Source organism: Ascaphus truei, chromosome 3 (genome assembly GCF_040206685.1).
Source record: "Ascaphus truei isolate aAscTru1 chromosome 3, aAscTru1.hap1, whole genome shotgun sequence".
NCBI lineage: Eukaryota > Metazoa > Chordata > Amphibia > Anura > Ascaphidae > Ascaphus > Ascaphus truei.
The window spans coordinates 99,776,708-99,800,697 of record NC_134485.1 but is presented as its reverse complement, the minus strand read 5'-3'; the positions used below and the strand labels follow the sequence as shown (position 1 = coordinate 99,800,697).

The window sequence follows — 23,990 nt, the reverse complement described above, 5'->3', positions numbered from 1 at the left end:
AGGGAGTGCTGGGGTGCCGGATGGAGAGCCAGAGTGCTGGGGGGAGGGAGAGCCGGAGACTCGTGCCGGAGTGAGGAAGAGCCAGAGACTAGTGCCGGGGTGCCGGGAGGAGGGGAAGGGAGAGCCGGAGACTAGTACTGGGGTGCCGAGGGAGGGAAAGCCGAGGAGAATCTGAGACTGGTGCCGGAGGGAGGGCCGGGGTGCCGAGGGAGGGAAAGCTGGGGGGAGGGAAAGCTCCTACTTTTATCCAATCCCCTGATGGCCAGCATTCTAAAGCCCCGCCCCCGGCATCCTCCACCAATCCCCTGCGGCCCGGCATGTTCAACTAAGAAGCCCAACCCCTTGCATTCAGGCCGCCGCATCCTCCTCTTCACCGCCGCCGACTCGCGCACCGCCGCATCCGTGCACCGCCGCAGACCCAACTAAAAAACGGGGCCAGGGAGAAAATCCGGGACATTTCCGGGACAGACAGTCAACCGGGACAGGAACGAAAAACGGGACTGTCCCGGCAAAACCAGGACGGCTTGTCACCCTATGTCTGAGTAATGTGAATGTGCTCATATGTGCTTTTATATTTACTGTACAGTGGAGGGGTTGTGTCACTGTATGTGCTCACCATAACTTAGTTTGTGTACCTGCATTAAGACAAAAAAAATCGTATGAAATGTTTAAGAAATGTGCAAACTCACAAAACCTTAGCCTGCATTTAAATCTTATTTTAACATAAGGAAACTTTCACAGTATTTCAGAACTTTGGCGGCAATGGATATTTTGAAAACAAGCTAAATTGTGTGAAATGCAAAAAAAAAAAAACCCCTATTTAAAAACAAAAAGGTCACAAAGTTGCCATAAAACTAGCAAATTCACATACTGTAGCCATGTGGGCATATTTTAAGACATTAATGCCCCAAATGTCCAACATTCCGGTTCTGTGAATTTTCATGAATGTTTCACATCTGTATACAGTACATGAGCGTTCTAGAAATCAGTTCTCATCTAGACTCTAGACATACTAGGATTTTCTTCTTTGGGAATTTACAGGTGAAAATGTATATGCACTTTCCCAAGTTTCAGCCCCTCAATCCACAAGCGCTCCACGATAAGAAAACCAACAGATATGTGTTTCAAGTATCTGCAAAATGTATGAACCAGAGTTTTCCCACATTATGATTGAGTTCCTCAAAACATGGACATCAATGCACAATAATTTCCTGTCCACATTCAACAATGGTTTTAGAGTTTGCTATTTGCGGGGTGTGAGAACATTCTAGTTTAATATTGATATGAATGCTGGCATTCTTGAGTAGGCACAATGACAATACTTTATTCTTACATACCATTTCTAGTGAACGCAACATGTTACACTGCAAAACAATGAATACCCTGCCCAGATAGTTTACAAACAATTTTTTTGGAGTCAGATATAATGCTTTGCCCAAAGTCACATGAAACAGTCAATGAATGTTGACCTGTGGGTCTCCTAATTAGAATGAAGTAGCTAATATGCCGAGAAATGAATAATGTCATTCCCAAGTGAAAGCAAATCTGAAAATAAGGAGCAAACTTTTCCAAGGAGGTAGTAAATCTTCACAAAGTAAAGTTCTAACGTGATGCAGAGTGAAATTACCTTTTAACTATTCTTGAAGTCAGGAATCGTAATATGTCAATAAGCAAGATCGCATGGATCAAATTTTTTTTTATTTTTGTCTCATACAAAAACAGTACATGAACAATCATTTGTTTTCCCTTCCTGTTACAAAAACAAAACAAAATTACGTTAAGGATAATATCAGACATATTGCACGTAAAAACGTTTTCCTTTTTAATGCAGCTCTCTGAGGATTAGCGGTAATTACCTCCGTAATGCTTTGGTAAATTTGCAAACTGGAAATATTTAGCGCGGATTTAAAAATATATATTTTATGCATAAAGACTATGGGGGATATTCTCACAGCTACGAGAATAGGCCTCAGTGTCGTTATAACCTGATGTATTCCCGCGGGGAAGGACAAAAAGATGGAGGCTGGATCGCAAAGAAAGGTCATCTTTACTCTATCATAGCAACAGGATAAAAATCAGGGAACGCTTAGAACACTAACGCGTTTCACGCTGTCAAGTGCTTTGTCAAAGAGCTTGACAGCGCAAAACACATTAGGTGTTCTCTACCATTCCCTGATTATCGTGTTACCTTTCTTTGAGATCCAGTCTCCATCTTTTTTGGCAGTGCACCACCTTGTCCTTCCCCTGTGGGAATACATCTGGTTATTCGTTTCCTTCAGCCGTGTGCACACCTTCCAGAGAAGCATCAAGCCGAAACATGGAGGTCATGAGTTCTTGATTGCCATCAATAATATTTCCAAAGTTTACATATTAAAGACTGCCTATACTCCAGGTGACAGGGGCCTTTAGTCCAGTTGTGGTCTATCCTTGTCTCATGGCTGTGATTGAACGACATATCCACAGGGCAACTCAATGGGGCTGGTGTTCTACCCACAATAAGAGTTAACAGTGCATGTCATTACCAAACCACAAGTCTCTGGTACTACATTATTTACTTTTATTGCAGCAATATCTGCTTGGTTATACTATACAATATGATTGTGGACCCACAGTTTGTGAATCCTTCTGAGCACTGATTCTGGACTCATTTATTCTGGGACTTCCTCAGTGTCGTTATAGGTTAACAGATTAATTGTCAACTTCTTTGTCACACCAACACAATGGAAATGTCCCACAGCATAATTGTAACCAAGGATTCCACATGTTGTTTAACCCATATAACTGTTGTGGGACAGTATATAAAGTCATGTTATGTTCTGCCACAGCTTTCTCTATTATTTGCAGAACTCCATTATATGGTTCCAAATTATGTGAGAGAGTGTTTTTCTCTGAGGGATCTATGGAGAGATCAAAGAGGAGTGGTGGAACATGGTAGTTGACACGATCACCAGAACATTTACAAATTTTGGATCCATAACATGCTCCTGCTCCTTCTGGATTGAACTTTGGAGTTATATAGTGGACTTTCCAAATTGCACCACCTAAAATAATAGATACACAAGAATTAGTGGTTATATTGTTACATGACCGCATACATGGATGATCTTGACTATTCTCATTCATTTCAAAGCCAAATAAAAATAGTACACACACAAAAAAATCATACTGTACACATTAAAATCTCACTATCAACCTTAACAAATATTTTAAAAGATTGACCACTTACAAGCAGTAGAATTTCCAAGATGAATTAGGGCGTGGATAATCTCAGGGTATAGAAAAATGAGGAAGAGAAAAATATAGTGTAATACAGTATGTCACCACATAAAAAACTGTGATTGAAAACAATTTTCAGCTCACTCACAAGTGTAAGACCAAGTCAAGGCTTTTGAAGGGTCAAGAACATCACCTTGTCTGCAGCCTAAGGTATGTCTTCTATAAACACTTTTTTTTTAAAAATCAGAAAAGAAAGAAAAGTCCATAGTGTAGAACAGTTTATATGCGTAAACAAACATAAAACTCAAACTCAAAAGCATTGTGACGGACAAAGCCTCCAGTCGATTTAGTTGTGGTATCAGCATTTCTCTCCCGGGACTTGTTACAGTGCTTCCGCTCCGATCTCCTACAAATCCCTGGTCAGCGTCCACTGGCATTCTTGGTTTGAAATCCTCAGCGCCCCCTCAGAATTCTCATCCACTCTAATTGCCCTACGCATTTCACTGTGATTGGTCAGCTTCTTCAGGGCTTCCTGGCTCTCTTTAGTTACAGTCAAAGTTTTAAAAGAATTTGCCTTGAGGAAGCAGCAAAATGTCAGTGAAACACGTAGGGCGATTGGAGTGGAGTGGACGGGAATTCTGAGGCAGCATTGACACCGAAGATTCGATAAGACCCAGGAAGGCCAGTGTATGCTTACTGTGGAGTTCTAGGTTCCAGCGGAAGCACTAAACCGAGTGCCCGGAGAGCAAACACCGACACCACAACTACACAGATTGGAGGCCAAGAGCAACCTTGATCCATCCCAATGCTTTTGGCTCACATATGTTTGCGAATTTGTTACGCAAGTTTTATATACACGAATAAACTGTTCTACACTATGGGATTTTTTATTTTTTAAAGTGTTCATAGACATACCTCATGCTGTAGACAACGTGATGTCCTTCACCCTTGACAAGGCTCGACTTAAGTCCTACAGGTGAGTGAACTGAAAATTGCTTTCAAGCACAATTTTGTGGTGAAATTACACTATTTTTATCTCTCTCAAAATTTTCTATACCCAGAGATTATCCGCGCCTTAATTCATCTTGGACATTCTTCTACAGACCATTGGAAAATCTGACTATTTGGAGCTGCATTCAATCTATGGTTTGTATACTAATATTGATTATTCCAACACATGAGATATTCATGCTGGGAAGTCTATTTGCACTAAATCTTTCCTTTATAGTTACAAACATTACCGTAATATGTTTTGCAAAACAATATTTACACACACACACATTTAATCTTATTGATCATATCATGAAAACTTTGGAGGTAATTCTATATGTGCCAAAGGCAGTTTTTGTTGGGTGAAAAATCCATAGATTTCAAAGAAGATTTTAAGCCACGAACAACTCGAAAGGACACTCCGGTGTATATCGAATATGATCCTGTGCTGCTATCTCATCTATAAGAAACTTGACTATGAGCTTTCACTCCAAATTAAGGGCAGTGACCACATTAAACTGGAATTTAAATTACATCCGATTCCATTCGGATGTTTTCTAATGCAGGGCAGCAAAAAATTTTCAATGGAAGTTCTCACACTTGGTCAAGTTTAAGGAAGTTTGGGAAAGGTCTGCAATAAAATGTGAAGAAATTCTCTTTCAAAAGTTTAAAGGATTTTTTTCCTTCAATTTAAGGGCTTTGTACCTCTACCCCAATACTACAAATCAATGCATTTCTGTCCTCTCAGGCAGCAAATGGGATTAATGAATACACAAAGAAAAATGGTTCAAATAAAACAGACATACACCCATGATGGCAAAAATGTGTAGTCTGAGGCATACAACATGATCAGCAAGGACGTGTGACATGTACATGTGAAGATTTTTTTTTAATGATGGAAGATTGATTCATCTTACATTATACTATCAGCTTTGTTACTTGTGCTATGGGCAGTTTGGTTGTTTGCCTTTTAGGATATTATTGGATGGCCTTTTTGTATCATGTGTATTGCCGGTGGCATTCTCAACAAAGTCCAAAAGGAAAGAATACTGACCAACATGTAAAAACTCTTAAGGAGATTTGGTTGAAAATGTTGGAAATATTTTCAGTTCCCATAGTGGTGGATTCACAAAGCTCCTATACTGTAACTGGTATCGAAGTTTAAATCAGCATTAGCTACCACTGACTTGAATAACAGTTAATGGTGATCAATCGCCGATATCCATTATCATAGCTTTGCAAATCCCCCGTAGCCCCCCGCCACCCCTCCACCCCAAAGACTTGCATTAGGATGAAGGATTTTTATTTCAGGGAGAAAAGAAATATACATTTTCAGCATATTATAAAGGGAGTATCCCATACACATACGGATAGTTGGCCAGTATGAAAGTAAAGTATCTTTCTGAAATAAACTCTATAAACATCCTAACACAGTTCCAGTTTGAATGATTGCAATGTTCTGTATAGTAACAGAACTCCACTACACAAAGAATAGAAGTTGTGGGTAGGATAGGGGAACTACCATAGCTTCTCATTATCCCAAAAATGTATCTCCTTTCCCCTTTTTATGCGTTACTACCAAGAGAAATACACACGACAGACTCCATGCAAGAATTATTCACTTTCAATCCTTCCGATCTGTGTAAGAATCTACCAACTATTATTGTATTATACTTGTAGCGGATGTACCCCTGGGGTACGGTACTACTGGTACTGCTGTCACCTATGAGGCTAACAAGAGGCCTGAGCCTCTGCCATTGGGAGCCTGGGGTGTACTTACACTCGGTGCAGCGCCTCCACTGGTGAGGGATCCCAACATGGTGGGAGTGTGCCCCCACCAGACAACCATACAGTAAATACACACATGGCTGTATGAAACAATATTTACTAATCAGCATACTATCCTTGGCATATCAATGGCACAGCATCACATAACATTGCATAACATTACATAACATTGCATACACTGGCGACACACTTTATTCGAGCTCGGCTAGTCCCACGAATTCGGGTATACCCGGGTGTATTGAGGTTTGTGACTGTTTTCTGCCCGAGTGCATTGAGGTATTTTCCAGGCAGGGATTGAAGCATTTTATTCCCTCTGGCTGCAATACTGCACAGTATATATATATATACTGCATTACAATTCATGAATTTATGCCATCTGGTAGACACGCGAAGCATTGCAGCCTATTAAATCCTAATCATTATCATTTAACAGATCAGCCGCCCGTCAGCCAGGCATGAACCCAGGCTGGGAAGGCAAACGCAACGGGGCTTGTCAGAGGTGAGGAGCGGCGCATTCCAGGTATCTGCCAGGTACATACTGGGTATTTGCTCGAATAAAGTGTGTCGGTGCAGTAACATCCACACCAGCCCACGTGTCCATCCTGGCATCACCCTCTGTCCTTAGTGTACCAATGTGCCAGGGCACTTAACCTCTCAGTGTCCACCAGCTCTGAAGTTAGTGTGTGTGTAAGGGACAGCGCTTCCCTGTGTTGGGGCCCGTTGGTGCACTTATTATACTACCTCCCTGATCACTGCTCCTGATCAGCATTTTCCTTGGAACTCAGCAACACCGCACAGTGATCCCTCGCTGCAATGTGCTGCTCTGTGCAGAGATGAATCCCTTGTCTGTCTCCCCAGGGGAGGGATCTCCAGCCGGATGATCATTGACTGACTGTCTCTTTAAGGACTCAGCGTCTGTTTCAGCATTCAGGCTGCACAGCCCTCAGGCAATGTCCTGCAGCATACACTTCTCTAATGCTATATGAAAGGGTCCCTGCATTAAGGCCTTCCTTATAGCAAGTTCTCTCAGCACCTCTACAGTGACTCAGGGGACTAACTGGGCCCTGGGGGTTTGACCTCTAGCCTAGTCCCTGGAGCGCTGCTCCGTGGACCAACCTGCAACTTCAGGCTCATGGTCTTCACTGACTCCTTCCTCTCCCAGCAGGCAATAGTCCTTCCTGCTCCTTCGGCAGAATCCTGCAGCCTTACTGGCTCCCTGGTATCAGGTGGTGTCACTGCTCCTGAGCATCATGGGGATTGTAGTCCCGCCTGCAGCCTTTAACATAGGGAGCCTCGTGCTCTCCCTCTAATGGCCGCCGCTCCGCACCTCGCGCTATTGCAACTCCTGTAATGGCCGCTGTGTGTCTGCCCTGCGCAGGCGCAACCTCTCAGGCACTCTGCCGCTTCTCGCTGCTTCCGCGCATGCGCGATTCAGCATTCGTGCGCTCTCCCGCCCAACATGGCAGCGCCCTGCTGCGGGAGACGCCGGCAACTGTATCGCCCTGCCTGCACTCTGAAGGTAGGGGGGAAACCGGAACACGGGGAGCCTGATGGGGGTATCTGGCTACATCCTCCCCCTGGTGGAAAACTCAGCGACCCCGCTTGAACCAAAAATGCAGATCAACATTATATAATAAAATATAGTGTTAAAATACAACTTAACAATTACTCTAAACGAGATTGTATTGTATTGTATTGTATGTCTTTATTTATATAGCGCCATTAATGTACATAGCGCTTCACAGTAGTAATACACATGGTAATCAAATAAATAACAGATAATATAAATAAGAGATCATAGGAATAAGTGCTTTAGACAAAAAGTAACATTAAGCAAGAGGAGTCCCTGCCCCGAGGAGCTTACAGTTTAATTGGTAGGTAGGGAGAACGTACAGAGACAGTAGGAGGGAGTCCTGGTAAGTGCGTCTGCAGGGGGCCAAGCTTTATGTATCATGTGTTCAGAATATCCACAGTGCTATTCATATGCTTCTTTAAGCAAGTGTGTCTTAAGTTGGGTCTTAAAGGTGGATAGAGAGGGTGCTAGTCGGGTACTGAGGGGAAGGGAATTCCAGAGGTGTGGGGCAGTCAGTGAAAAAGGTTTAAGGCGGGAGAGGGCTTTAGATACAAAGGGGGTAGAAAGAAGACATCCTTGAGAAGAACGCAAGATTGTACATTTCAACAAACATATTTATAACTGAGGCTAGTTTGGCTTTAGCTTGCTGCTCAGACTCATAGTGAGGTGCCCCTAATAAATCATAAGCCACTCTGGTGGGAGGGCATCTCGCTCGCTGACTTCTGTGAGTCTCAGTCCCCAACTCTTCATCTTGAGAGATACCATCGTAGGCTTGAGGCCTAGACACTCTGGCAGAGGGTGAACCAGTTTGGGAAAAGTCTCTTTGTAATTGAACATTGTCTCTTTGGGGCACAAAACTCAGAGTGTTAGGATTTAACGGTTGATTACTTGGTGAACTTTCTGATGATGGTGCTTGAATCGCAGACCCATTACCCGTTGCTCCTTCAGGAGGTGCCCACCAATCTCTATTGGATGTACCCTCCGCAGGGTCTTGCATCATTTCATTGGTGGCCCCCGATGTCTCAGTGGACTCTTCAGTCCCACTGTCATTTGCTACTGTCTCTGTTTCTGGATCACCTTTGCCCAATTGTGGGATAGGTAACAAATGGTTTCGGTGCCAGACCTTTACCCTGCCATTCGCATCACGTATGTGATAGACAGGGAGACCCGGCATTTGGGACTCTACTTGAAAGGGTCCCTCTCTCCAGTGATCGGATAATTTGTGCTTGCCGGGGATCCCTAAGTTGCGTAGGAGAACTACGTCTCCCGGTTGGAGTTCTCGGTAACGTTCTTTGTGATCGTACCTCCTTTTGTTATTGGCGTTCAGTCTAGCGGTAGCTCTTTCTGCTAACTGATAGGCATGGTGCAGACTATCCTGGAGTCTTTTCACATAGCGATAGTGAGCCATCATATTGGGTACCCCATCGGTAGATACCCGCATGCATATGTCAATCAGCAATCTAGCTTCTCTTCCAAACATCATAAGGTATGGTGTGTACCCTGTGGACTCGTGCCTAGTGCAATTGTAGGCATGCATCACAAGGCCTCTACATGCTTGCTCCATTCTCCTTTTTGGGCGTCTTTCAGAGTACCTAACATGTCCAGCAATGTCCTATTAAATCTTTCAGGGAGCGCATCTCCCTCTGGATGATAGGGGGTAGTCCTTGATTTCTGAATATTCAACAGGGTCAACTTTGATCAGTTAACTCTCGAAATCTCGTCACTGGTCGGAGTGCATCCTATTGAGCAGACCATAATGCACAAAATACTTCTCCCACAGCACTTTAGCCACTGTGGTAGCTTTCTGATCTTTCGTGGGAAAGGCTTGAGAGTATCGAGTGTAGTGATCTGTCACTACTAGCACTTTTCCTATACCCTTTGAATCCGGCTCTATGCACAAAAAGTCCATACATACTAAATACATAGTCCCGGAGCTTTTGAGATGGCCCATTGGGGCAGCGCGGGTGGAAAGTGTCTGTCTATGGATGCACCGAAGACATTTCCTGCAGTGTTGTTCAATGGACTCCTCATTCTAGGCCAGAAAAATCGGTCTCTGACTAAACCCAGAGTCTTATCCACCCCCAAATGTTCATGATCATCATGTAGTGATCGTAAAACTAGGCCTTGCAAATGCTGGGGTAGAAATAGTTGTCGACGGTCAGGATCATTATGAAACTGAACAACCCTATAGAGTAAGCCGTTATCCATCTCAAACTTATCCCATTCACTCATGAGGAGACTCACATCATCGGGTGGCTTTCGTTTCACTTGAGACGAATCATTTTGTGTAGAGCTTCTAGGACAGCTTTGGCCACAGGATCATGTATCTGAGCTAGTACCAGTTCCTTCCTGGTGAAGATAACGTTTTGGGTTACCCCCATACCATCCGGGTGGCAGTAAGCTTGTGGGAGGGCTTGCGGCCGACACCCCAAGGAATCCGCAACTCGCAGCTCGGAGAATGCCACTCGATCGTTCACAATGGCAGCAGTGGAACACATAGCTCTCATCCCTGGCCCGGGAATCTCTTCCCAAGGACCATCGTCGGCGGTCTCACCCAGTCCTGATCTCCTAGATAGAGCATCGGCTCCTATATTGAGAGGTCCAGGCTTATATTTCAAAGAAAACTGGTAGTTGGCGAGGGTGGCCAACCATCTATGACCTGTCGCATCTAACTTGGCCGTGGTTTGTACATAGGTCAGCGGATTGTTGGCTGTTTGGACTTCGAAGGTGACCCCGTATACACTAGCGACACACTTTATTCGAGCTCGGCTAGTCCCACGAATTCGGGTATACCCGGGTGTATTGAGGTTTGTGACTGTTTTCTGCCCGAGTGCATTGAGGTATTTTCCAAGCAGGGATTGAAGCATTTTATTCCCGCTGGCTGCAATACTGCACAGTATATATATATATACTGCATTACAATTCATGAATTTATGCCATCTGGTAGACACGCGAAGCATTGCTGCCTATTAAATCCTAATCATTATCATTTAACAGATCAGCCGCCCGTCAGCCAGGCATGAACCCAGGCTGGGAAGGCAAACGCAACGGGGCTTGTCAGAGGTGAGGAGCGGCGCATTCCAGGTATCTGCCAGGTACATACTGGGTATTTGCTCGAATAAAGTGTGTCGGTGCAGTAGATAGTCATGTAGTTTTTCGGATATGGCCCATTTGAGGGCGAGGAACTCCAATTTGTGAACAGGATAGTTCTTTTCACTTGGAGTCAAACTGCTACTTGCATAGGCCACAGGCCGAAGTCCAGTTGAAATTGAATCAGAGATTATCTCTGTGTCTCGGCAACTGTACCTCGGCATCCTGCCTTCACTTCCCCTTACCTTTGGACCGAGTGGAGCGGCTACGGATGCGCACTGCAGTTTAAGCTAAGTGTAGTACCTCATTAGCCTTGCCGTGTGGATCCTCCACGGACACAGCGTGTCACTATGCTAGGTAGAGGCATTATGTCCTCTTTACACTGTTGTATCAGCTATTGCTCCACCGCGTGATTGGGCACCACTATGATTCATTAATATCTACATGTGGTACCACAGTGCTATTCCCATAGTCCTTACCAGTTAGGGGCTACTATTGATTTAAGAGTCTGGGCATTTATACTCGTGTTGACTATAAGATTATATTCACTGAGATATGTATGCATGATCCATTTATGGCGACATAATATTGTACCCTATTCAGTATACCGTATACACTGATTTTTACGCATTGTGACCAATAACATTTGTCACCTCAATACGCAGTATCATTAGCTATATTTGCCATGAGACTCTTTCTCAGCGGTCCTATGTAAGGAGATAATTTGTGATTTTTGTGCAACATATTATTGCATTGCAGAGGCCCTAACTGGATACGGTCACTGAACCGTGCCTCAGGGCATTAACATCGCACACTTTGTGCTTGCCCTCTACAGAAATCTATATTAACACGCTAGGAATTTTTTCCTCATCTGTAGCAACGTTTATTAATGAATATCGTTCTGCGTGTGGTAACATGTTCATTAAGTGCACTATTCAGTTCTTATTTGATTTTGTGATTTTCACACCATTTTGTTCTGTATTACATCCTCACATTGGGTGGGCCATTGACATTGTGTAGGTCTTTATCATTTGACCTTTTTGCTTTAAGCTATTCACCCCTTCAGATTCAGCATCAGCAGCCTTTATTATACTAAGACTGTTGATTTTTTAGTCAAAAGGGCATCCATAGTTTGGATGAGCACCTTACTCTGTAGGTATCTGTGTGTGATTTCCTTAGCAATTTGGCCCACGGCTAGTTGATGTATTATACTTTGTTTTATCTTCCGTTTATTAGTGTATAGGAAGATACTTTGGTTTGTCATTAGGGGCTGGCCCTGGACTTTTTTGTACCATGCCGTTCTTTACAAGTACTATTTTATAAGTATATGTGTGATTAAATTTTTTTTAATGTATCAATCATATCACATTCACTGATCCATCTGAGTGCATTCAAGGGGGAACCTTTTGTTTGTTTGTTTGTATTTACCTTAGTCCTCTTTTGCACCGGAATACGATCTTACTGACTTGTCCAAAATTGATTATTGTATTTTAGCTGATGCGGGAGCCTCCCTTGCCCCTTTCCCCTTCCCTCTTTCCCCTCCTTGATTTATATACTTCTGGTGTAGTACCGCTCCCAATCCGTTGAGGCTGGCATCCACGTGCAGGATGTTAGGCTTCTCCGGATCAGCATAAGCTAGGACGGGAGCCTCTGTCAGACTCTTTTTCAATCCCTTAAATGCTTCTTCACAAGCGGACGTCCATCGATCCCCGAAGGTTGTTTTTGGGGTGGTCTTCTTCTGTTTGGGTTCCTCGGGATAGATCTTCAACAGTTGGTTCAGCACCACAGCCTTCTTGGAGTACCCATCCACAAACTGCCTTTAGTATCCACGGAACCCGAGAAAGGACTTCAGCTCCATCACATTCTCCGGTCTTGGCCAATTCACCACCACCTCTACCTTAGCCGGGTCGGTGGCCACTCCATCTGCAGACACTATATGGCCCACATAAGTGACCGATGTTCGACAGAAGCGGCACTTATCCAGGGAAAGCTTCAGGCCTTCTTTCCCTAAGCGATCCAGCACTTTCATCAGCCAAGTCTCATGTTCTTCCAGTGTGGTTCCGAGTACAATTATGTCGTCTAGGTAGACCAGACACTCTCGAGGACACATATCTCCAATCGTCTTCTCCATAAGTGGTTGGAAAGTGGCCGGAGCACCGCAGATACCTCGGGGCATCCAGGTAAATTGATAAAATCCCAGAGGACAGACGAACGCCGTCTTCTCTTGATCAGCTGGGCTCATAGGAACCTGATAATACCCAGATCGAAGGTCCAGCACGCTAAACTACTGGCTTCCGGACAGTGCACTGAGGATGTCCTCTATTCGGGATAGCGTATATTCACATCTCAGGGGGCTATACGACGAGACCTTTCTCTAAACTGAGTCTCATCATTCAGACGAATGGTGTGCTGGGCGCTTCTACTGCATCCCACATCCATCTCACTAGTGGAGAACACTTCCCGTCGCTCTCTCAACTGAGCACGTAGCCTCTCCTTCCATTCTTCCTCCAGGGGAGACTCTCCAAAGTCAAATTGTAGGTCCTCGAGCTCTTCTCCCACACGGGCAGCATGGACTGTCACTGTGTCATCTACAGGATCCACCGGGTAAACTCTACCCAGCCGTTGTCCTCGTTCAAGCGACACTGTATGGAGCGACATGTTCTGGATAGACACCGTAACCTTCCTGGGGACTTTAGATGTCCACTCTTGTACTTCAAGTATCATCCGATATACCCAATGGAGCTCAGACTCGGGAAGGGTCTCTAGCGAAAAGTATCTGTCCTGTTCATACCGCTTGGGGTACGCGATCAGCGCCGTCACACAGTGCACTCTCCCTGGCGGAATCTCCAATAACCCTTGCTCTAGATTAAATATATCGCCATACTCTTCTTCATACGCCACTCTATAGCATTCCTCCCGTAGGCCAGGGGCTATATTCAGGGATGCCAACGGTAGCTCACCGGCTTCTTGCAGGAATGAGCGAATCACCGCCCTTACTATATCTGCATTCGTGCCCAATATGATGGGGGCACTGGGATGTTCTCGAGCCACCGGACAGACGAGGGCTTCCACCAACATGGGGTGTGACTTGTTGGTGTTCAACTGCAGGATGTCTTGCTTGACCGCCACTATTCCATCTATGGGGTAATCGTCCTTACTCAGCCCCCACAACGTCATCTTTCCGGCTGACTGCAAAGGAAGATGGCTGAGGTGCTGGTCATAGAATGGACGGTAGATGATGGTCACCTGTGACCCAGTGTCCATCAGTGCTGAAGAATATATCCCCTCCACGACGACTCTTATTATTGCGGTGGGCCCTACTCGGCAATAGGCGTCCGGTGATGGATTCTCCCTTGATTCTCCTTCTACATCCTCGGGTAGTGCCGGGAAGGAAGTGAGTGCTTGTTGTACTTGTGCCGTGTAAGTCTTGGCCACTGTATGAGGGTTCTTGGGGTTGGAGCAGACCCTGGCGACGTGTCCTAATTCACCACAATTGTAACAGCGTAGGTCCGGACGAGATCGAGAACTGCCAGGTGATCGGGGCGGGGACCTAGACACCTCAGTAGGGTACATATCTTTCTCTCTTTTGCTTTCTTTCTCTCGGGGCAATCCATTGCGGGAGTCCTTGTTCTTTGGAGACGTAGGTACTCTGGGACGGGCAGCCGTGTCAGGGGTCTTCACGGTTGAGTGCAGCAAAGTATGGGCTTCATGTACCTTCACCTGTTGTAGCAATCCGGTGAAAGTGGGAGGGGTCCCTTGCATAAGGTTGCTGCGTATCATGTTGGTAATAGGGTGGGTGGGGCTTGAGCCCCGTAAATACTGCTTGCGAAGAGCTTCGTTCATCTCGGCGACGGAAACCAACTTGCGATTGAGTAGGATCCCTAGGACCAGTTGTATGCAGTGGATAAACCCCGACAGCTCTTCTCCTTCCTTCTGATAGAGAGTATAGTACTTTGTCCAAAGGGTTCCAGCATCTTCCTGCAATCCATAAGCTTCCTGCAAGAAGTCCACCAATAGCCTAGAGGTCAGGTCGGGGTATTGTTCCCTATGAATACCTACGATAGTGGAAGCTGGAGGTCGAAGGCATTCCATAATGTGCTGTTTTTTCACTACATCCGTACATGGCCACTCCTCCAATACCTTCAGAGTATGTTCCTTCCATACGTCGATCCCTTCTTCTCCCACAGGAACTGGTAGCGTTCCGGAAAAGGCCTTCAGCTTCCTATAATTTTGGGATTGAGACGACATGGGTATGGTTTTCATTAACTGAGGAAAAGTCAGATTCAACGAAGGCCCTTCATTGACACGGCTATTATAAGGCCCAAGCTTAATGCTGGGAATGTGCGGGAGGTTCGTAGATAGTCTATTAGGAGCGGGAGTCATGGGTAAGCTCTCGGTCCAGTTGGTGGCTCCTTCTAAAGCACTTGGAGTAAAACCGCCACTCACTGGCAAGGGCCCCGTCCGAACCCAATTCAGCGGTCGGAGAGTTTGGGGAAGTAAACATCACTCTGATTACAGGTAATTCAGCTAATATTAAGGGGTAGCCCTCAGGTGGAGCATCCGGGGCTTGTAGAACTCTAGGAGCAGTTTCCCTACATATTTCCTTGCCTGCCGTAAATAGCATGGTACTCCAATGGTAAGTGGTATCATATTCCCTTCCTCTTGGCCACAGGGTTTTTAGGCCCAAGAGTTTCTCTAAGGAGTCCCGTATGTCACTCATGGAATCTAGTGCAGGAACATTCCCTATGGCTACCACATGACTGGGTGGTTCCCCGACATTGAAGGCCCAGGCCTGGACTTCCTGACTTGACGCGGTTAACATAATGGACAATTTGGATATTTTGTGATACAGAAATTCTTGGGCACCCCAGGTCTAATCTCAGCAGCGCCTCCAAATGTAGAGGGTGTAACCCTGGGGTACGGTACTACTGGTACTGCTGTCACTTGTGAGGATAACCTGAGGCCTGAGCCTCTGCCATTGGGAGCCTGGGGTGTACTTACACTCGGTGCAGCGCCTCCACTGGTGAGGGATCCCAACGTGGTGGGAGTGTGCCTCCACAGACAACCATACAGTAAATACACACACGGCTGTATGAAACAGTATTTACTAATCAGCATACTATCCTTGGCATATCAATGGCACAGCATCACATAACATTGCATAACATTACATAACATTGCATAACATCCACACCAGCCCACGTGTCCATCCTGGCATCACCCTCTGTCCTTAGTGTACCAATGTGCCAGGGCACTTAACCTCTCAGTGTCCACCAGCTCTGAAGTTAGTGTGTGTGTAAGGGACAGCGCTTCCCTGTGTTGGGGCCCGTTGATGCACTTATTATACTACCTCCCTGATCACTGCTCCTGATCAGGATTTTCCTTGGAACTCAGCAACACCGCACAGTGATCCCTCGCTGCAATATGCTGCTCTGTGCAGAGATGAATCCCTTGTCTGTCTCCCCAGGGGATGATCCAGCTGGATGATCCTTGACTGACTGTCTCTTTAAGGGCTCAGTGTCTGTTTCAGCATTCAGGCTGCACAGCCCTCAGGCAATGTCCTGCAGCATACACTTCTCTAATGCTATATGACTCAGGGGACTAACTGGGCCCTGGAGGTTTGACCTCTGGCCTAGTCCCTGGAGCACTGCTCCGTGGACAACCTGCAACTACAGGCTCCTGGTCTTCACTGACTCCTTCCTCTCCCAGCAGGCAATAGTCTCAATATGTGAAATTACATCTTAAGTGATATTAAAAAGAAGTACATCTATAAAATTAATAAGTGAAGTATAAGTATTAATAAGTAATAATAATCATAATAATAATAAGTGGCTCACCACTTTGTTAGCTATTTCGTTCTGCATATGTGTGGGAGTGAGCGGAGTATGCCTATGTGGGCTAAATGTATGAACCATAACAAGAGTTACCATTCTTTTAGCCATAATACTCACCAAGAAATGGACTGAGCAACTCCAAACCTGTACATCTGTACACTTCCAGAAGTTAAAGAAAATGTACATATACATATATATATATATATAATTATGGTAAGAGTTTTGTGTGTGTACTTTGGGATTTACGCTCTGTTTCTCTATGAGCATCTTAAGTTTGACAATGGGGGTGTCAGGCAATGTGCTTAAACAAATAACAAAATATCATATGTCACTGTTGCAAAGAGATATATGTCACTGTTCTGTGCCAAGAGGCACGTTTAGCATCTAAAAATAACAGGGCATTTGCTTGCGCTACTCTAGTATAATGCCGCATCCATAGTCCCTGCAACCATGATGAAGAGTGCGGCACGAACAAAAGGCTGTGTGTGAAGCGGCGTCTCCCCCACCCGGTGGGAGATTTGGCCATTACTACTGTACATGTGTGGTGCATGCTAACTGTTGGTAAACAGGAGGTCTGAGTCATCCACTGGTGTTTGTGGGGACACAAGACCAGGTTCTGGGGTACATACCCCACATGATTCTCTAGCAGTGCAGCTCCTCCATCTGCCGCAGGCTCCAGATAAAAATTTAAATTTTACCAGGAAGTAATACATTAAGAGTTGCCTCTCGTTTTCAAGTATGTCCTGGGCACAGAGTAGATGGATGGAGGAGATCTCCTACAGTAGAAACTTTCCCTCTCCTTCACCAGTAAGATCATACACCAGGCAAGAGGTATAAGAAACAGGAACAGCTTTATTCTGTCCAGTACAATGCAATCACAGACGGCATCTGCCCTATGTAGTCTATGGTGGTCTATTCAGCTGTAGGATGGTTCCTGGACATCCACTACATGTCAAGGGCACCCGCAGCAGTCCTAGCTCTTCCCAAACCCTCTATGAGGAGCCGAGGTATGGTCTACACTCACTCTCCCCCAAGGGGAAGAGGAACAGAGAAGGCCCCAATCTCAGACACTCTGCTGTGTGACCTGCCTCTCTCAAGTGGGGAGGGGCACTGCCAAAATTTGGGCGGAAATCTCTCAGTAAAACCAAGAGGAGGGTACCAGGTCTGACCCAGGATTGGACAGACAGGCCTAGTTCCACCTCCTCCCCTGTCACTCAAGGGCACTGCAGGGAGTGGGGAAAACCCATGATTAGTACTGGCAGGCCTGCTCTTACCTGGGCTTACTACCAGCGAGGGCAGACTGGCAGCCAAAAACCAGTGCTGGCTACATGTGTATATGCAACATATAAAATCGTGAAGTCATTTATTGTGCCTTTGTACCATGAAGTCCGTGTATTGTACAACAAAACGTGCATTGTGCAAAACTATTTTATAGGCTAGAAAACAAAAAAGTAACTTTTTTTATTGCAAAACAAATAACGCAATGGTGCATGATGTGCACTTTTGCCATATTTATTTTGATTTTACAGTTATTGAAAAACGCTGCGTATTTTATATCTTCATTCTAAAACATGATTTTCACGTTGATTATAAAAGGAATTTTTTTTAGTGCAGCTGTATCTGTTTCTTCTATTTTGAAGTGCAAAATAGTGGGTGCACAAATTGAAGTCAAATATTTGCACAGCATACTGGAGATAGATCTGAACATCAAATAGAATATGATGCCAACATTGTTGCACATACAATGAATTTCCAAATAGCAGCAGCTTCAAAGGGTGCCTCCTTATTTGTACAACTGTATGTCCTGAGGAACGTTGAATTTCTAGTTAACTAAAATTCATTAAGTAACATATATAAAAAGTCTATCAGCTGCAAAACTATGGTACGCAGTGCAAAAACATTTATTTTTTGAATAAAAGGAATGTAATTAAAAACACTTACATTAGAAAAGAGGAGAGTAAGAGGGGATATTATAACTATATACAAATATATTCGGGGACAATACAAGAAGCTTTCAAAATAACTATTCATCTCAAGGGCAGTACAAATACACAAGGACATCCCTTAAGGTTGGAGGAAAGGCGATTTCACCAGCAACAAAGGAAAGGGCTCTTTACACTAAGGGCAGTTAAAATGTGGAATTCATTACCCATGGAGACTGTGATGGCAGATACAATAGATATCTTCAAAAAAAGGCAGGACATCTTTTTAGAGAGGAAAGTTATACAGGGATATACCAAATAAGTAAACATGATGTTGATCCAGGGAGAAATCCGATTGCTATTACTGGAGACAGGAAGAAATTTAATTTTCCCCTTTACAAGACGGCATTTGATATTTTACGGAGGTTTTTGTTTGCCTTCCTCTGGATCAAAATACTGTAAATACAAATATAGGATAAGCATCTGGTCTAAATTTAGCTTAGAGATTGAACTTGGACATGTCTGTAACCCTAGTATGCGACAATTGGTTTTGGGTTTCCTTTGCTAAATCTGGTGCAATTCTTTTCCATTGGTATTGCAGTTGATAGGCTGTAGTAAATAACACAAACACTAAACAATAACACAAATAACTATCATCAAACACATTAAAAAAAGATTATGAGGCAAACCATACTTCTGAAATAATTCTTTTTACTGAAACACTTACTGTTCTTTTGATGCCAACGAACTGCATGCAAGTAATCCCCACAGTAATGAAACATGAACTCATGGTTTGAGTTTGAAACCATTCCTTGCATCAGAGGCATTAGGTCTTTGCCATCAATGATCCTAATATGATGAAACAGATAATGTTATATAAATTCTAGATATTCTGACTTTGAAATGCATATGTTTAAATTACTGTAATGCATATAAAGTAGAAGGTTGTAAATTAAATGACAAGCAAAAAAGTTCATAATTTGGATTTTTTTTTCTTTTAGTTTATTTTCTGACATAGTATCTAAACAAAAAAACCTAAATAACTGGTGAAAAGAAATTTAAAAAATGTTGTAGTTGCACGAGTTACTAGAAGAGCAATCACAAACTAGGACTTTCTGAAAGTTTTTTGATTCTTAGTACATGTATATTTCTATTACAGTGGTAAGGCTTCTTTTTTACATCAATTGCATCATAACTACTGTACTGTATACTGCCCACGAGCACAACAGATTTCCCAATAGTCTCAGCACAGTGGTAGAGGGAAAGCTTTAGCGAAATGCAGGTTCAATTCACTACTGAGAGAGCGTCTGATAAGACTCTTGATAAAGGGCAGTTTTCGTCCCGAAATATTGAGTCTCACTCACTCACTCACTCACTCACCAGGGTGTCCGCCCGTTATGCTTTCCTTATTTGTAGTAAGATTTTTGATATTATACCGTATGCATTACATTTTTCTATATACTGTACCTGTACACATATGTATACTATTGTTATCATTTGAGTCTACTATGATCTTACTGTTGTATTGGCATCAATATACATTTATCTTGGTCTTATTTATTCTACTGTTTATTGCTCATCCTTCCTGTTTATAGTATTTTTGGGTGGGAATTACATACCACCTTGAGAAATACATTATTTTTCATATATTTAAATGTAATTATTTTCTAGGTTTGTTCCTTTACATTTCTGTAGAGAACTCTGATGTTGCAGCTTATTTCTTATCTTAAGATTTGATGGCCAAGTACAGATGCCGCGTCCGTTATCCGAAAATTTTGCGGCTTATATTCCTTGGCATACCCAGTCATGGTGCGTGATTTCTTGAATTTTTCCCACGCTAGGACGCGAGTTTACTCGTGTTTTGATAGAGTGCAGAGAATTGCATTTTAGCATTGTCTGCAATACCGCCGAGAAACTCAAGTGGGCAATCGCAAGTTGTCTTAAAAATCTAATTGCAATTCAACCTGTATTTTATTGCCGTAGAGTACTTCAAGTGTGTGTAATTGTAATTTGAAGATTAACGTTACGAGTTTATACTGTATAGTGTACATGGGAAAAAAGTCCGGAGGCTCCTTAGCCATACACAAATACTCAAACTTTAGAAAATTAAAAATATGAACACAAACAACAAAAAGTATCTTTAACGAATTAAATGTTTTATTTGTACAGGATAATAAAGTTAAAATACAAAAATACAAAGTCGCCTGTTCTTCCGAATGTAAAATATTTATTCCGCGCATGCGTGTAAGTCAAATTGGAACATTTTTGTTGCGTGTCATCACATTTTTGCACGTGTGTCATTATGTTCCTAATTAAATGACTGTACAGTAAGATACAGTGCATTTCCTCACGGAGTCGCTAGATACTGTATCTGCTAGACAGTAGTAGTTAGTGTATCTACTGTAAATAGTAGAAACCACTTATTTTCTGTAGTGTCATTGGGAATTAAAGTTAATACTGTACTGTATAGTGTAATACAGTATAGTACATTATAGTTACCTTCATTATAAACTTTGCCAACTGAGTGGAGATGAGTAAATGTCAGGTGTGTTGTGTATGCAAGCTGGGGTCACTCCTGTAGTCTGCATTATAGTTGACAGGTGCCTGTTGAAGCTAGTAATCAAGCTGGTAATCAGGAGGGGCCAGGTAGCAAGGATTGCGGTTCACCAGGTTTTCAGTGGCGGTCAGCCCCGTTATTGGAAGTACGAATCTTAAATGGATTAAACCTGACCTTTCTCCATTTGAAGTTGCCATGAGCAAACATACCGGCAAAAGATGGGAGCAGAGACCAATAACCTCTGCTATCTCCCGAAGGAGGGGCTGTGTGAAAAATGCAATCCTCATTAGTTAAAGTTTGCCTTATCGAATGCTTCCACCCACAATGGTTTGGTGAAAATTAAAAAAAAAAAAAAAATCATAGTTCTGAATGATATGATGATATATCTCTGCTAAAGTCACCTTCTTATCCAGCATTAATTGCAGAAAATATTAAATATGCATAACTACAGTTTGGTTTAGTATAAGGACTTCACATGATGTTGAGTGTCTGTCTATTCAGCAATTGTGCGGGCATAGCAATTGAGAATAATGTACTAAACATTGTGCTTAGATACTTACATTAGGAAAACGCCTAAATTTGATAACGTCTTCAGCGACCAAGGTCAATTTACAATGGATCACTGTGGTAGACTGTTTTTATCTGGTTTTGAAACACCTGAAAATTGACTACAGTACATAACTGTATTATCCATCTGGCGGATACGCGAAGAACTGCACCAAACAAATCAGAATCCAAGTAATTCAAAGATATCAACAACAGTAAACACAGATGTAATTGGCAGCATTCACGGAAGAATAACAAGTGAATCCCGCAGACTTAACAAAAACGGCTCTGAGAAAAGGTTGGACAACGGCCTCTGCATCTGTACCACTCTGAACTATTGATATAGGTTCCTTCTTAAAAATCACAAAATAATAAGCATGTGCCAAATGGCAAAATGTTTGTTTTACATTTTGGGGGCAAACACTACTGATGATAACCAATTGAAATACAAACATTACATTGAAATACAAACATTGTATACTTTCACTTTTCTCCGCTCAAAGATTACAAAAGTTGGTAAATTAGGTCTCTATGGCATGTCACCCTTTGGAATTTCAGGCATGTGTAGAGACACACACACACAAACACACACACACACACCTTGTATATACAAATGTCGCTTCTCGTATCTCAAAGGACATTACCACATTACTTACACAGGGTAAACAAATGCAGAAAGTGCCAGTACAGCTTTATGGAAGTAAAGTACAAGTCTATAGAAGGTAAACCCAGATCAGGTGCATTAATCTGTTCCAGCCCTTGATGAATCTGCCCCAAAGTATGAGGTCAAAACTTGGGTTTCTTAGGTAACAGTTGTTATGGTAGACCAGGACAATTTACACGGGGTCGCAAAGGCCAGACAGAATGAAGGAGTTAAATAAAACAGGTTTCATTTAAGTTAGAACTAACAGGAGCAATACAATGAACATTTTCAGGATTATTCAACATAACAGGGATTATGGGGGAATTCTAGCCTTGCTAGGTGCCACTTCAGGAGGCTTACCCATGATGTCTTCTAAAAGCCACATTTCTGGCTACCATGGTACTGGAAGGATGCCATTTGCGTCCTAGTAAGTTTAAAAGTCCTGCTCGTCTATACTACCGAGACATTCTGAATTTGTATGTTTTCAGCAAAAACCCAGAGGAACACAAATGGTCTCCCAGAGTCTGGATCTAATCTGACCAATTGATCGGCTGGGGTTTACATAGTTTCCTGGCCTCTATCTGAAACCACTGGGTGCAGAGAAAATCAGAGCTCTGATGCAACATCGGCCAATCACAGAGCGAGAGAACGTCTGTGATGGGCCAATCAGGGCCGTGGGAGTCGGTTGGGGCTAGAACCCAGGCTTCAGTTTCCAATTTCAGCCTGATACCTAGATGTATAGACGGGTTGATATACTTCAATTGATTATCATCAATAGATCTTTTTTACCCACAAAAGTGAAAATGCATATTTTGCCATTTAGCACATTTGGATTCATTACTTTGTAATTTTTTGAGAAGGAATTTCTATCAATTGTTTGATATGTGGCCAAAAATGTTTAAAATGTACTATACTTAAAAAAAAAAAAAAAAAACCTTAAAAAAAAAAAAAAAAAAATTGTGGCAAATTTAAAAACAAGCCATTTTTCCTTTGACGCAATGGAGTTAGAAAAAAAGTACAGCTATTACAGGCATTATTCTATAAGCATAATCATACCTGTCTTGTGGTAGTTTGCCTCCTGAAAGCTGGATGACTGTGGTGAATATATCCATGAGACTTGTAGGTTCATCAATAATAGTGTTGGCAGGCAGCACACCTGGCCATCGAAATATTCCTGGCACTCTTATCCCACCTTCCAGGCCTCCCATGCCTTTCCCACCTGTAAGATGCAAACAGTAGAAAGAAAGCAAAGGATCATAAATGAACATTGTGATGGTAGGATCAGCCTGAAGAGCACATTAAAGGTTGAGCTCGCTGATTGTCCCCACCAGTCAAGATGGTGACTCGGGTATTGCGTCAGAATGGCCATCTAAGTGTAGCCAAAATGGCTGCCAGGTACTGTGTAGGTGCGTTCCCAAAATTAGTTCTCTAAATCCAGTTTATTTGGTGTTTGTGTTCACTATGTATTTTCTGTGGGATTCAGTCTATATTCTACCCTGGAGTCTCTTAACGAGGCCAGCATATAACTTCAAAGTCTGTATTATGTTGGGCCAGGTGCAGTGTGTTGAGACAAAGGGAAGTTGGATTGGGATGTGCCAGTCACTTGAAGGCAGAGTGTTCTCACCCCATCAGTGAGTCACCTCATCCTGCCAGTGCTGGATTAAGGGGCGGGCTGGCCAGGCACTTGTCCGGGCCACCAAGCAAAAAGGGGTGCCACCTTGAAATGTCCTGCACAGCCTCATCAATGACAAAGGATATTTAAAGATGTGTTGGAGTGGTGGGCACATGTGGGAGTCAGTGGCGGCAGCATCAGCAAAGGACATTGATGAGC

The 23,990-nt window shown here is 43.3% G+C and overlaps 1 protein-coding gene across 5 annotated transcripts in view; it reads right to left on the bottom strand.

The window, feature by feature from the left end:
- Positions 1 to 1,681: 1,681 nt before the first annotated feature.
- The window catches only part of LOC142491670 (arylsulfatase D-like), a 94,453-nt gene continuing 72,144 nt past the window's right edge, over positions 1,682 to 23,990 (bottom strand). For all 5 annotated transcript variants that reach the window (XM_075594579.1, XM_075594576.1, XM_075594578.1 and 2 more), the window contains 3 exons: positions 23,216 to 23,378; positions 19,141 to 19,262; positions 1,682 to 3,041 (listed from right to left, as the gene is read on the bottom strand). In XM_075594579.1, coding sequence (XP_075450694.1) covers positions 2,689 to 3,041; positions 19,141 to 19,262; positions 23,216 to 23,378 — 638 coding nt within the window. In that variant the 3' untranslated portion in view covers positions 1,682 to 2,688. The remainder of the gene's footprint in view (positions 3,042 to 19,140; positions 19,263 to 23,215; positions 23,379 to 23,990) is intronic.